We start from the raw sequence: 15,859 nt of genomic DNA, 5'->3' as shown, positions 1-15,859 counted from the left end.
TGGTCCGTCGGACTTCTGTAGCCGAAAAGTCCGACCGTGTGTACGCCCCATAAGGGTTCATTCATAAGTGCAGCAGGCACTGCTGCCCCTCTGAAAAGCGATCCAAGTGTGTTTGACAGATGGTGAGGAAGTGATAAGTTGCCTCCTCAACACCTGACTTAAACACATGATTGCCGTGCAATGCACAAGATTGTGACATGGTAGTACGGCAATTAGAGATTTAAATCAGGTGCAAGGTGGCGACACTGGGTAACACTGGGCCCGGTGATCTTTGACTTCTCCCATGTTGTTCAGGTAGATCTCCATCTCTTTAAGGTTGCCTATCCCTGCTTTAGATAATTCCAACATTCAGTCACATTAATCAGGCTTTTCACATGGCTCCTGAGGTGTGCAAAGTTTCTATCGTTACAAAGTTATATGGAGGGGAGTTTCTTGGTAGAAAAAATGAAAGCCTGTAGGAGCCACTTATTTGAGCTCCCTTGAGCTGCAGTGTGCATGAGCTCTAAGGTAATATAAAAAGAAAACCTGCCAGTTATTATGCAAAGAAACAAGAGAAGACCCAAACAGACACAGGGAGAATGATGAGCTTCATTCAGATTGTAGTGCAGCCGCAGGATTTAAACCTAGGATTAAATGTAAGGGTGCTAACCACATAGGCAGGCACAATGCAGAAGTCAATGTTTTCCAAGTCTAGTTTATCTGTTTAAATGCAACACTTTCTGTTTTTACTAAAATATACTTTTACTGTAAGGGGGCTCACTCTATGGAAAAGTTGATCAGCAGAATATTTAGGACAGCTACAACATTGGATGAGATACATTTTCCAGGTTGCAGTAGATCAATGAGAGAAGGTGCTCCTAATTAGATATTCTAACAAATGTGCAAGCAACAGTAAAATTCCACTATACCTCATTTATTATATCAGCCAAATATAGAAAACAAATTACAAACGAAAAAGTAACTCATGAAAATCATGAGGCGATGTGCTCTTATCTTTCAGGCCCAGTTCACACTATGCATGCCCCTATGCAATGCACATGTGGTTCAGTGCGGTGAAAAAAGTCCTGCAAACCGCTTTTTTGGAGCGGTGAAGGAGCGGTGTATTCACCGCTCCTGTCCATTGAAATCAATGGGACAGCGCGGCTATACCGCGGCAATACCGCGGCTATAGCCGCGCTGTACGAGGGGTTTTAACCCTTTTTCGGCCGCGGGGGTTAAAACCGCACCGCTAGCGGCCGAATACCGCTGCAAGAACGACGGTACAGCAGCGCTAAAAATAGCGCTGTTGTACCGCCGACGCCCCCACCGCCCCAGTGTGAAAGGGGCCTTAGACTTTTAGGTAAAATTCACACCCTTCATTATAGAAGTGCCTCTTTGTAAACCTGCACAAGTCTGCTCAGATGTAACAATGTACCAGTTTATTACCTAACCCTACATTGACTTGTACTGTGACCAGAAGCTTTCAGTATATAAGCTCATATAAGCATGCTAAACTAGACTTTTCCAAATATTTACAACATGTGACCATATTTGATTTTCTTTCCACTTCTCCTTCAAAAGACAGCAATAGTGGTGTCTGCAGTGTGAATCCCCTCTTTACACAGGCCAAACATGAACTATTGCCCAAAGCAACTGTTAGGAACATATTGGGACATATAATGTAATCTATGGCTGTATTTCAGCACCCGGGAGCTACAGGTGTGTACAGCCACCTGAACAAATAAATTACAGTATAGAGTTGTATGCAGGTTTTAGCAGCTCCGAGCATAAGCATGCACACGCGTACAGATTGTAGCTGAATGTCTATGTCTGTATTAGGTTTCTGATAGGGGTGCAACGGATCAAAAAACTCATGGATCGGATCGATCCTCGGATCAGAGTCACGGATCGGATCATTTTCGGATCAGCAAAAAAAAAAAAGACAAAGGTGATTGAGAGAAAGCCAAACTGTGAGGCCCATGCGGGGAGCGCCGCAACAGACGATTCCCCAATGTCATGCACCAGCGGACCATGGGGGTGGGGAGGCGCAATGGAGAAGACGGCCAGATCAACCAAGCCGCTCAGCCAGAGGCGTCATGACAAGCCCCCCGAGCACTGGAGATGGCGAGCCAGCCGACCAGCTGAAGTACGCCACGAGGACGCCAAACAGCTGGCACGGGAGGCATGACATCGATGGAGGAGGGGAAACCCCCAGTGCGCGTCGCAGCTCCAGGACGTGGAAAAGAAGCACGGCCAGGACATACAACGGCCTAACCACATGTGGTTAGAGGTGTTCTGTCACATTATCAACCATGTAAGGTCAGCAGGTTTGCTGTCGCTTTTAAAATTTAACATCTAAACAGTCCGTCCGATCTACAAATACTGTATTTATGCATATAAGCTCCGTTTTGTGTTGAAAATAGCTGTTAAGTCTAAAACTAAGGTGGGTGTAACAAGATGTCTGCTTGCCCCCTTCTCACTCTCTCATTACAGTACTGTGCAGGAGTGTGGGGTGTAGCAAGATGGCGGCGACGAAACATCACTTCCTGAGGAGACAGCGGCCACCGCCGTGTGTACCAAGATGGCTGCAGCTCCGGAGCCTTTTCTATGGCCGAGGCCGCAGAGCGCTCCGCGGATCGCGGGTGTGCCGATCCGCGGAGGTTGACCCGTACGGATCACGGATCGGTGACGATCCGTTGCACCCCTAGTTTCTGAGCAAGAGTGGTATACAATGTGAAAAGATTCATGAAATATATTACTATATGCCATCAGTTTCTACATAAAGTGATTGTAAAGGCAGAAGGTTTTTTACATTCTATGCAGTAAGGTAAAAAAACTTTCTGTATGCAGCTTCCCCCGTAGCCCTCCAGTAAAAAACATACCTGAGCCCAATCTCAATCGAGCAATGTGCACGAGAGCCAAGGATCTCTCAGTTCTCTCACTCCTCATTGGCTCAGATACAACAGCAAGAGTCATTGGCTCCCACTGCTGTCAATCAAAGTCAGTGGTGAGGGAGTGGAGCCAAGCCATGATCTGGGTGTCTTATGGACACAGAGAGCAGGGTTCGGGAGCAAGCATATACGAGTGCCGACAGTGGACCCGAGAAGTGGAGGATTGGGGCTGCTCTGTGCAAAACCATTACACAGAACAGATAAGTATGCCATGTTTGTTATTTTAACGGAAAAAAAAGGAAACTTTACAATCGCTTTAAAGTGAATCTGCACTGTACCCATGCACAGCATGTATTCACATGCCTTTCACTCTTGTCTCTATTCAGCCTTAGGCAGTGAGGGAAAACAGCCCTAGGTAAGCTCATGCCGGATTCCCATTCTGTGAGTAAACAGGGCTGACCATCTCAATACCCTCATGCGCAAGTGTCTGGCAAATCATCAAAGGCAAGTGCTGTCACATAGTGTGAGTCACAAGCTCCCTAATATATGGAAGTAATAAATATTTTATATTAGGGAAGTAAGTGTGCTGCTTTACTCTGCATGGGCAAGGACAAGCATTATCACATGGGGTGAGTAGCATGCTTCCTCAGGGCTCATGTGCATGAGTGGCTATGGGGTAGTAAAAGCAGAAGTCTGAGTTATTATTATACAGGATTTATATAGTGCCAACAGTTTGTGCATCGCTTTACAATCTAAAGGGAGACAGTACAGTTATAATACTGTACAATAAAATACAAGAGGTTAAGAGTGCTCTGCTCAAAAGAGCTTACAATCTAATAGAGTTGTCGTTTCACTACCTCCAACCTCCCACCAAAACTAGGGCATGCAGCCATCAGGGCTGCACACAGTCTGCAGCCACAATACCTTGCTTTGTGACAAAAATTTGATGGAGTGTTACTTTTGGCAGGTGGTGCCGCCACCGAATGCAACCCGTTCAAGTGAATGGGGCTGCGCTGCAACTGCCTTGCAACCGCATACAATGTTAAACCAGATGGTAAGGAGGCAACATATCACCTTCTTACCGCCTGTCAAATACCCTCTGAAAAGAAGTCTAACACAGCTGTACCTGTGAACAAGCCCTTACACCTAGAAGTAATAGGTAATTTATGACATGTACTGAATATGCACTGGGCATAACTGGGCTTTGATGAGAACCTGTTGCTTTGCTCTGAGAATAGGCAAGACACGAGTTTACTTTAAGTGAAATGTACAATTTCAGTACCATAATTACACAAATAATACACACTTGCAGCGTGGAGCAGATTTTTGATAGGAATACGCACTTTAGCTGACTATGAATGGGTAAAGAGTGCAGGATACAAGTTCTTATTGCAGTTCTGTGTTATAATAAGTATCAGCGATTGTATCTTAAAACTGCTGCAGACTTTGTTGCTAACAGTCAGGTGGGCTGAATTTTTTCATCTGATATTTTATTCCTCTCTGACGATACAACAGAAATGAACAGACATAAGCTGGCACTCCTAATCAGTGGTAACTTCCAGTGAACTTATGTTTACGTCACTGTAACATTAAGTGCATTCCACATCGTACATTTCATTACTCCGCTCATCGAGTAGGCACTGGGTCATAGATGATGAAAATAGGAAAATGTACTCCATAAAGGCACAAAACCATAGCAACCAGATTTCATACTAAACTTAAATAGATTGCAGTAAACTGTATATGTATACATAAAAATATGTATACTATCTGTATATTTGTTATGATGGCATACAATAGAGTTCTACATTTCCAGGTCCATTTTTTTTTTCTTTGGAAATACTGGGAAGAGTTAGAAACTCTGTCAGGTTTTTGTAGCTGTCTGTGTCAGAGGGATGGGGGGTGATGAGAAATCAATTTGTGCATGGCACAATTTTGGAAAAGGATCATGTGCTACTTTGGTGTGGTTCCAGCCCCACAGAATATGCAAACCACGTCCAAGTTGCAATATACAATCGCACTGAAAATCAGATCGCAGCAATGTAAACTTAGTCTTAATCAGCTGATTAAGGTGGACCCCTCTTCCCTATCTAGGGAGTAACAAAGTAACAAGTTCACTACAAACATCCCCTTAGGATGCTGGTACTTATCTTCCAAGCACAGAGCTCTATAGAGTGGGTATTGGGAAATAATCACATGTCCCTCTATACCTGAAAGTACCGGGTTTTTCTTGGGGCTATGGTAGGGAACTGGGGCAGCAATGGCAGTGAGGGGGCCTGCTAGCTTATTACTTTGCCTAGAATGATCCAATTAGAGTTTTGCTTTAAGAGTCAACTTAGTGCAATGAGTCGTTTCTCTTTTGTGAATACAATAAATATTTTTAAAAGGTCAAATAAAGCAAAAAACATAAAGATTTCATAAACCTGTATACATTAGAAAAGTGCATTATATTATTCCTTCCTCTCTCATCCACACATTCTTTAAAGCTGCTGTGGACAATGGCGAGGGAAGTATGGCTGTACTACTGATGAGCACAATGCTACACCGATCCTTAAGATAAGTATTAGACCAGCAGAATTACTTATTTTACACTGACACGCAAAGAAAAAGATAAGTCATTTTTTTATTATTCTGAAATCTGCACTGTAGGATTATGTATGAAAAGGTCCACCCACATTCTCCACAGTCTGACAATTCAGCCTCCGCATCATGTATAAACATAGAATTCCACAAGGCAAACCATGGGAATACATTTCTTTAGGTGCACTGGCTTATTAATTCAATACATTTTATTTTACAGACCTAAAGTGCCTAGCAAATTCATGCATCCACATCATTTGTGCAGTGGTCATAAGGACCAACCATATATACCCGTATCTACCAGTATCCTGGTTATACTCTACCCTATACAGACACTAGTTTTCAAAACAAAACACAAAAAAACTACAATGAATATCTTAAAAAGTATTGCTTCTCTTTTTACGCCCATTTCTCCACTTAAACTGTACAATGATGTAAATGAGCCTCTGAATCAGTATGACTTCTAGGCGCAATAGGAGGATCTCTTGCTTATATACCTTCCATGTCTGATGCCTACTCTTTTTTTGCTCTGCATGGATTTCTGCTATGGAAATTGTTCTATTTCTGACAATATTGGACACCTGTTCATCATGTCTCTACTTTGTAACCTACTATACATATTTTCAATAAAAGCATTTATGGAAAAAAAAAAGTAATGAATAAGCAGTTGTCCCAAACAGCCTACAATATTTACTCAGATGAAATTATTTATTAGGGGTCTATTTATAAAAAAAAAATGATGCTTGAATGTGTCAGAATTGGCACAGTTGTTCTAAATAACTCTTTAATGCACTTAATATGTTTATTTCCTATGATCATTAACTCCATCTAGTGGCCACAGTATTAGTTTACAGATTCAGGTATTTCAGGAAAATACTGCAATATGGCCACTAGACGATTATAGGAAATAAACATATTAGACACGTTATGGGGATAATTTGAGACAGCTGTATGATGATACGTTCACACAGAAAATGTTTTATAAAAAGATTCCTAATATTTAATTCCCTAAATTTACAACTGGAGATTGGTTACTATGAAAAGCTATTCCACTTTTTCTCTCCTCCCTTAATATGGCATAGTTGGTGTATATAATAAACTATTTAGTAATGGCATGAACATTTCATACCATGTGTAACATTAGAGTGGGTGCGGTGAACTGACGATACTGATACTTGTAAAAAGTTACAATGTAACAGACGCAATCCTAAATCTGACATATCAGCTTGAAAGAAATGTGCTGGTATAAGACATAGTTGACAAGTACTTTTGAAATGACTTAATTTTATATAAAGGACACAACTTTCCTTGTCACTTCCACTTATAGCTGAACAGGTCTCACTAACTGAATTATATAGAATGTCTCCTGCAGATAGAATAGTAAGAAAGATGTGGGGGGAACAGACAACTGTACTTCATTTACAATCTGAGATGATCATCACTACATTGACATGGCTACATCATGATAAGCCAGTCTTTCTGTGCCATGACACTGTATTGCAATGGACAATAAAAACTACTGGGTTCTGGTAATACTTAGTTAACTCCTTACCAGCAGATCTGCAATACACTGCAAAAAAAAAAGAAATGGAAAAAATACTCTGAGGTATAATAAACGATTAAAGTATATGTAAACCCCAAATTTATTTTTTAGCAAGTCTGATGTCATGCCTCACTTTGGACAGTTTTCTTTAGGGCCCATTCAGATGGACTGCAGCAATCCGAGTCAGCTAAATTCCACATCTGGATTCAGCAGCACTCTGTGATCTGGTCACATACAAAGTGGACAAAAATCTGCATCCAGTTTATGTGTGGGCAGAACCACTGTCCCTGAATGTAAACTGTCTGCCTCCAGAGCCAGTTGGGGCACATAGTCACATGTAACTGCTTGGGAGAAACGTTACTTGTGAATAGTAGTGGCCCGACCATGGATTTGTACAGTTTACATATCTGGTTGTGTCACTGCTGTTGGTACACCTGTGTGTATAGAAGTAGTTTCTCCGCTAGCAAGAATCACAGAGTTTAAAGTTTTTAAGCTGAAGATCCTGCCAATAACAGCACTTCTTGTGGCAGGCTGACAACGCTAAGGCCACATTCATACTTCGTGTAGCAGGAACATGAGTTACTTTTTTTGCCTGTTTCCACACAACGCACATAGGGAAACCAATTCACTTAAATGCATGACAGTGTGACAAAGAAGCTCATGTGCCAAATTTTGGCACTGAGCCAGGCACGTTTGTTCACACAGTTTTCCTTGATCTGCGCACGCTTTGTCGCACGACACTGTGTTTGCGGTGCCATTAGGAAAAAATGGCGCTACAAGCACATCTTGCTTCATTTCCATATTGGCTGAAACATGCGATTCTGCCCGCATTTTCATAGCAGCATAGTGTGAATGCAACCTTAAGCATAGTCAGCTTCCTGTGTGCCCTCCATCAGTTGACTGCTCAGGTCCTTTATGTAGGCTGCCTACTAAAGGAGCTCACATGGCTGGCTGACAAGGCTGCTGCTAACTACAAGACAGTGCCCTAATGTTGTCACTCTGTAACAGGAAGTGCTGTTAATGACAGGATCTCCAGGAAAGAAACACTGTAACAGATTCACATATAAATATTCTCCTAAGAAAACTATGACAGTGAGGTATGATGTCAGACATACTGAAAAAAACAGAATTAGGGTCCATTCACACTAGTGGGCGCATGGTACGCTCTATATAATGTCTGTTGTGTAAGGGATGTGTGATGCAATGTTGCACTGTTTTCTTTTTTAACTTCATTGAAATGTCCCAAAATGCCATTTCATTTAACACTGTGCACTGCAGCGATTAGGATGCATTGTAGCATGCCGCAATGTTCTTCCCTGTGTAATAATGCAACCTGCCCTACTTTTCTTTAGCAAGCACACAGTGTGCTGGTGTGAACTGAAACAAGAAGACATAAGGCAAACTGCCTTGTCTGTATGTTGGGAGCAGTACAGGGACATGTTCGTCCAGTGCCCAGGGAAAGGGCTGAGTACTGCGCCCCCTCTCCTACTGCAAGTGAGTGCCATAGAATGGATGTACTGCCCTGCGCCTATTTTCTCCCTGTTGCTCCGGCTGACCATGGTTGTCATGGAGTGTGTATGTGTATGGTGAGGAGAGTCCCGCCCCCCCCCCATTGAAAAAAAACACACGGCTGTCCTAAAAAAGCTCAATTACTTTTTGTACCTTCAAGCAGTGGGCACAATTAAATAAAATGGGAATCCTGATGATGAGCACTGAGACGCTTTGGGAAATGTGCTTCAAATCGCTGAGGTTTACTAGTTCGCATACACATCAACCCTTCTCAGGTTCATGTGACTGGCCATGAGCACACTGCCTAGAAGTAAGTAGTAGAAAGGAAGTGCACACCTGCGATAAAAGTTATGTGCTACCTAATTCTTTTCTTTTATTATCCAATCGATGTGTGACTCATTCAAAACAATCAAATACCCATAACTTCAATTCTGTTCTATTTAAGAACGGATTCAAGCAAACTGAGTTGATTGGCCAGGGAGGATAATAGTCGAGACCAAGGGAAGGGGGGTGGGGAGAGAGAACCCCAAAAGAGGTTTGTACCTCAAATAGGGATGGGAGCAGACTGCGGAATACTCCTTAAAGCGGTGTTCCACCCGCAATTTTTTTTTTTTTTAAAGTCAGCTGCTACAAACACTGTAGCTGTTGACTTTTAATAAGGACACTTACCTGTCCAGGGAGCCCGCAATGTCGGCCCCCCGAGGCCGATCCATCCATCGGATCGGGTGCAGGCGCCGCCATTGTAATTAAGGGAAACCAGCAGTGAAGCCTTGCGGCTTCACTGCCCGATTCCTACTGCACATGCGCGAGTCACGCGGCGCTTTGTGAATGGCCAGCTGTCTTCTGGGACACACACAAGTCCCAGAAGACAGTGGGGGGGGCTCGCCGCACAAAAGTATATGACGTCCTGCACCGCGGACTGGATGGATCGGAAGTACAGGCTGTACTTCATTAAAAGGTACTATAGAATAAAAAAATAAATAAAAAATGTAATATCCAAAAACGAGGGTTGGAAAGGTGGTCTTTCGTTTAAGATCACCTCTCAAAAGTGGGTGGAACTCTGCTTTAAATAGACTTTATTCAATAAATATACAAAATACAAAAAAGTTTACAATAGGTTTGACAAAGACTAAAAGAGACAACGTTGTTCATTAAAAAAAAAACGCATACCCGGACGAACGTTGTCTCTTTTAGCCTTTGCCAAACCTATTGTAAATGTTCTGTTTTTTGTATTCTGTATATTTTTTAATAAAGTCTTTTAAGGAGTATTCCGCAGTCTGTTCTCATCCCTCTTTGAGGTACGGACCTCTTTTGGGGACCTCTCTCCCCATCCCCTTTCCCTTGGCATTGAGCATTTTTGATCCTCCATTGGTGAACTCCACCCAAATGTGGGCGAGTTGATACTCCAGCATTTGACTGAACCTGATATTGCTCTGATATTGGTCGCCTGGTCGATGCCCATTCCCTTTCTCCACTTCTCCCCTTTTGATGTATTATAATAGTCGATCATTTTTGCACTGAGATGCTTGGGTCATTCATTCGATTGTATTCCAATCGATCAGATCATGAGTTTGAGTGGTGGAAACAGAGATGCGATTGATAACTTACAATTGTATCTTCCAACTATCACTCAAAATGTTTTTCTCCATGTGTGTCATATTGACCAATTAGGTTGCTGACTTCTAGATTGATTATTTCTATCAGGAGAGATTGATTGTTTATCAAACCGTGTATGGCCAACATTAGAGTTACCATACACGTTAGACTGTACAATCTTTGTACAATCAACTTCAGATTTACCAAAACTATGTAATAGGCTTCACGCACATGGGTATATTTAAATACTCCTATCTACGCTGAATATTTCTGCCAGTAACTATTAAATGCTTTGATGCCAGGAGCTGGCAGAAAGCACTTTTGGCACACAGTTGCGCACATTTTGATGTATGGTGTTTAGAAGCAAATGTGCATAAATGTGGGGTTGATTTACTAAAGGTGGAGAGTGCAAAATCCAGTGAAGCTGTGCATCAGTTTCTAACTTCAGCTTGTTCAATTAGGCTTTGTCAATTAAAACTGGAAGCTGATTGGTATCTATGCAGAGCTGCCCCAGATTTTGCACTTTCCAGTTTTAGTAAATCAACTCCAATGAGTTTATGCACATTTGCTTCTAAACACCATGCACGTCAAAATGTGCGCAACTGTGTGCCAAATTGTGTTGGCTAGAATATTCTTTTATTCTAGCCACTAGAAGGAATTTATGCACATACCTGCCCGTTTACACACATTTATGAGCCTAATTTATGGCAGTAACCTCCTTTCCTAATGCAGGAGTTTTTTTAAGCCCCTGGATGCTGCTCCGAAATATAAATGTAAATACCACAATGTGCACAGACACCGAAAAAGAGCTGAGATTAGAGGTATACAAAGCTATACAATTTACAATCTGATTGTACAATCTTCTTTAGCTCTACCAACATTTATTTACTGTAAGGAGCTCTCTGATTTCATACTAATTGAACAGACTGGTTATAAAGATAGGCTCCAGTCTCCCCCATATAAATTATAGTCAGCAGCTGCAAATACAGTATCTGCTGACTTTTAATATAAGGACACATACTAGTCTTCAAAGGGCTGTGGGTCCAGGCACTGGCATATTAAGGGAAACCGGCAGCCACTTTTCCAGTGCTCACACACAAACTACACTGCACTTTGTGAATGGTACTGTAGCCTTCTGGGCTCTGTGATGTGTCCCAGAAGGCTGTGAGGACAGCGGAAGGGGGGCCAACTACAGATCGCCCCCCAAAAAAAGGACCAATAATTAAAGAGGATGGTGGAAGATGCAAAGAAGTGGAACTTCTCATTTTGTGTGAAGTTCCACTGAAAGTTCGGCCTCATATTACATAGTTTTGTTAACTTTCAGCATTTGTTCACACCAGATTGTTTTGTGTGCATTTTTTTAAACACATACACAGTCAAATCTGTGTTTTCCAAACACCCGAGTTCAAACCACTGCATTCAGTTCCAGTGTTTTGTATAAAATAAAGTGTAATAGTGTGCGTTTTGTGCAGAGGAACATGTGTAAATGCATAGGAACCAGCTTTCAAGTTTTATTATCAAAGCTGAAATGAACAAGCTGAAATTAGAAGCTGCTTTGCTACAATGCACACCTGCACCAGATGCTGAGTGCTCCAGTTTTAGTAAATCCCCCCCACTGTGACAATGAGACCCCTTTCACACTGAGGCGGTTTTCAGGCATTTTAACGCTCTAAATGACACCTGAAAACCGCCTCCCATTCATTTCGGTGTGACTTTTCACACTGGGGCTGTGCGCTTGTGGGACGTTAGGAAAAGTCCTGCAAGCAGCATCTTTGGGGCGGTTTGGGAGCGCTGTATACAGCAATTCCAAAACTCCCTGTCCATTGAAATGAATAGGCAGCGCTTCCAAAAAGTGCTTCGGAAACTCTGCACCACAAGTGCTTTTAACCCCTTCTTTGGGGTTAAAAAGTGTCCCGCTATCGGCTGAAAAGTGCCGCAAAAGCGCTAACAGCCGGGCACTGCAGTGTGAAAGTAGCCTAAAGCATTCAAAACGCACTGGGAGTGCGATCTGCCACGGGTGTCAATGTATTCCTAACAAACACCCCAAACACAGATTGCAAAACACTGTGCGTTTGCCTACACTGGATCGCATGGTACCGCACTACAGTGCATTTTTGAAAAGTAATTTTGGTGCGATTTCAGCCCCTTCAAACGAGTGGACTGACAAACCGTCCCGCACTAAGAGCCCTTGCACACTGGGGCGGGGGCGGCGTCGGCGGTAAAACGCCGCTATTATTAGCGGCGTTTTACCGTCGGTATGCGGCCGCTAGCAGGGCGGTTTTACCCCCCGCTAGCGGCCGAGAAAGGGTTAAATACCACCGCAAAGCGCCTCTGCAGAGGCGCTTTGCCGGCGGTATAGCCGCGCCGTCCCATTGATTTCAATGAGCAGGAGCGGTAAAGGAGCGGTAAACACTCTGCTCCTTCACCGCTCCGAAGATGCTGCTGGCAGGACTTTTTTTACCGTCCTGCCAGCGCACCGCTCCAGTGTGAAAGCCCTCGGGGCTTTCACACTGGATACACAGCAGCGGCACTTTCAGGTCAGTTTGCAGGCGCTATTATTAGCGCAATAGCACCTGCAAACCGCCCCAGTGTGCAAGGGCTCTTAGGCAGGCCATACATGGGACGACTTTCTAAAGAATTTTCTTTCGAAAATCTTATCTAAGGATTTTCGTTTGTATTTCGCACCATTAGTGGGCTGCAGCAACAGCCGATTTTTCGCGCGGCCACCGAATTTGAGTAATCATGTTGCAAATTTTTTGAAAAGCGAATGATTTTCTAATCAATGATGGGAGAATTGTGCGAGAAATGTAATCAAAAAAGAAATGCGCATGTGCAAGAAAAGAAAATTCCCGGAAAGAAAAGAAGATTTCCAGCCACGAAAATTCTTTTCTGTAGAAACTAAGGATGAGCTCAGGCGTGTTCGCACAGCCCACGTGCAGAGCCCACCAGGAAGTCGGCACTGCGCTGCGCTAATCACAGGCAGTGAGACATTTCCCGATCTCTGAAGCCGCGCATTGGGGCAATGGGGCTTATTTACTAAAGGAAAATCCACTTTGCACTGAAAGTGCACTTGGAAGTGCAGTCGCTGTAGATCTGAGGGGGACATGCAAGGAAAATAAAAAACAGCATTTTAGCTTGCACATGATTGGATGATAAAATCAGCAGAGCTTCCCCTCATTTCAGATCTACCCCTCAGATTTACAGCGACTGCACTTCCAAGTGCACTTTCAGTGCAAAGTGGATTTGCCTTAACCCCCAGTGTCTCACTGCCTGTGATTAGCACAGCGCCGTGCCGACTTCCTGGCGGGCTCTGCACGTGGGCTGTGCGAACACGCTGGAGCTCGTCCTTAGTAGCAACATGAGGTGAAATTGAAGGCTTGGTTGGCCGAATTTCGAAATCAATGGTGGCACCATCGGATTACAAAACACACAAAATTTCTGATTTTCAAAAGAAATTCTTCCAAAATTTGACCATGTATGGCCAGCCTAAATTGCACAGGCATGCGTTCGTGAGCGATTCAGTTGTGAACCAGCCCTAAAAGTCCTACTGGCCGTAGCCGGTGGATTGCACCAAACTTGAAAAAAGTACTACTGCACTGTTTTTCAGGTAGGTGATAAGGTCGCTTTGTCTTGCGGTGGAATAGCTGCACAACGCGGTCCTACCACAGCTGATGTGAATGGGCCCTAAAGATGCAGGCAGTGCGGAAATGCACATTGTGTTAGGAAAGAGAATCATGTAGAGTATGTCCAATCAGATTGTATAATGTATGGAGAGGATCCAAATGTCATGTATAGGGAGGTGATCAGAGTACTGACCTTCTGCTGTGCGGAGGAAAGCTGCCAATGCCAAGCAATAGACGAGGAAGGTGTGCATGGTCTCCTTGTTCCCGAAGTCCATGGTTGGAGGGAGCACACTAGATCCAAAGGTCAGGCGATGAGGTGGTGGTGGGGATGGAGCGGTCACACGTCCCCCAGGTCCATGCTTGTACGATAATGATGGTGGGTGTCTCAGTGCGGGCTCCCCGTGTATCCAGTCATCCCAGTAGTGTGTCCGGAGGTGTGAACGCCGCGATACAACAAGCCGCTGGTCCTGTGTCAGCTCAGACACACTCTCCTCCTTCTCCTTCCCACAACTTTCCCCGCACTGTCAGGACACTCTTCTCCCCTCCTTCTCCAGGGACTGAGTGAGGAAACTCCTGTCCTCCGGGGACTGGGACAGCGCTGTCCCTCCTCTATAAATAGGGAGGCGTGTGTCACCACAGAGCCTGTGCCCGGGGGCTACACATGTCCTCCTCAGAGAGGGAGAGGGAGGGACGCCTGCAGGCCGGTGTACACTCACCTCAATGAACAAGTGCTAATAACACGTCCTGGCCTGGGACACCCTCCTAATACAAAGTGCCCACTAAGCCCTTCCTCTAATATGGTATACTAATACGAATGGTTATCCGTACGTGTTAGGAATGTGCGCTGTGTGGACGAGGCATGCACACACATATACACTTCTCCCACTGTGTACATTGCTCACATTCCCCCCCTTCTCACAGTGGAAATGGACACACACGGAGCTCAGGGAGAGATTCCACAAAGTCACGTGAGGCAGGGAACAGCAACCTGATCTCCTTATCCATGCTATGCTGACTTCAGGCTCGGCTTTTGTCGGTGAAACACGGATCAAAGCTTCCTGAATCTCAGCAATTGCTGAGGTAAAAAGAGGAGGACAGATAAACTGGTGTGCGGGTCACAAGGACTGGCCCTTCCCGCCCATTAATCTCTGTACTACCTCTGTTCTGAGGTAAACTCACAGCACTGTTCCTCACCTGACTGACTTTGGGGGTTATTTACTAAAGGAAAATCCACTTTGCACTGCAAGTGCACTTGAAAGTGCAGTCGCTGTAGATCTGAGGGGGACATGCAAGGAAAATAAAAAACAGCATTTTAGCTTGCACATGATTGGATGATAAAATCAGCAGAGCTTCCCCTCATTTCAGATCTACCCCTCAGATTTACAGCGACTGCACTTCCAAGTGCACTTTCAGTGCAAAGTGGATTTGCCTTTCGTAAATAACCCCCTTTGTGTAATTCAAATACACCAAGGTTCACATTGAAGAGATTTGACAAGCCAAATCAGCAGCTATTGCCAGCAATGGCACCGTCCTAATCGGCGCGCCGCAGATTCCCAAAAGTAGTTCCTGTACTAAATTTGGCAACTTGGGGGGGGCGATTTGTATAGACACCTGGGCAGGAACCCGCACAGATGTCTGTCATATCACCCTTGAAGTCGGACTGCATTGCCAGGTTGAAATCGTGTGAGTTCAGCTAAACTCGTACAATTTCTGAACCTAGACTATATGGAGGGAAAAGTGACTACTAGCATAGCTCCTAAGGCCCCTTTCGCACCGGGGTATCGGCGGTAAAGCGCCGTTATTTTTAGCAACGCTTTACTGATGTATTTGCAGGGGTATTCAGCCGCTAGCGGGCGCTTTTAACCTCTGGTAGCAGCCGAAAAAGGGTTAAAACCACCCGCAAAGCGCTGCTTGATTTCAATGGGCAGGAGTGGTATACACACCGCTCCAAAGATGCTGCTAGCAGGACTTTTTTTTACCGTCCTGCCAGCGCATTGCTCCAGTGTTTAAGCCCTCTGGCTTTCACACTGAAGAGACAGGAGCGGCTCTTTCAGGGTGCTGTGCAGGCACTATGTTTAGCGCTGTAGTGCCTGCAAAGCGCCCCAGTGTGAAAGGGGTCTAACTGTCCGTAATTTGGA

General features: G+C 44.2%; 1 protein-coding gene across 1 annotated transcript in view; it reads right to left on the bottom strand.

Moving 5' to 3' along the window:
- The window catches only part of FRAS1 (Fraser extracellular matrix complex subunit 1), an 830,295-nt gene extending 815,493 nt beyond the window's left edge, over positions 1-14,802 (bottom strand). Inside the window, exon 1 of the mRNA XM_073597432.1 lies at positions 13,915-14,802. Coding sequence (XP_073453533.1) covers positions 13,915-13,996 — 82 coding nt within the window. The 5' untranslated portion in view covers positions 13,997-14,802. The remainder of the gene's footprint in view (positions 1-13,914) is intronic.
- Positions 14,803-15,859: the final 1,057 nt, after the last annotated feature.

This window comes from Aquarana catesbeiana, linkage group LG01 (assembly GCF_042186555.1).
Source record: "Aquarana catesbeiana isolate 2022-GZ linkage group LG01, ASM4218655v1, whole genome shotgun sequence".
Lineage (NCBI taxonomy): Eukaryota > Metazoa > Chordata > Amphibia > Anura > Ranidae > Aquarana > Aquarana catesbeiana.
The sequence above is the reverse complement of the archived record's forward strand: the minus strand, read 5'-3'. Positions and strand labels throughout refer to the sequence as shown.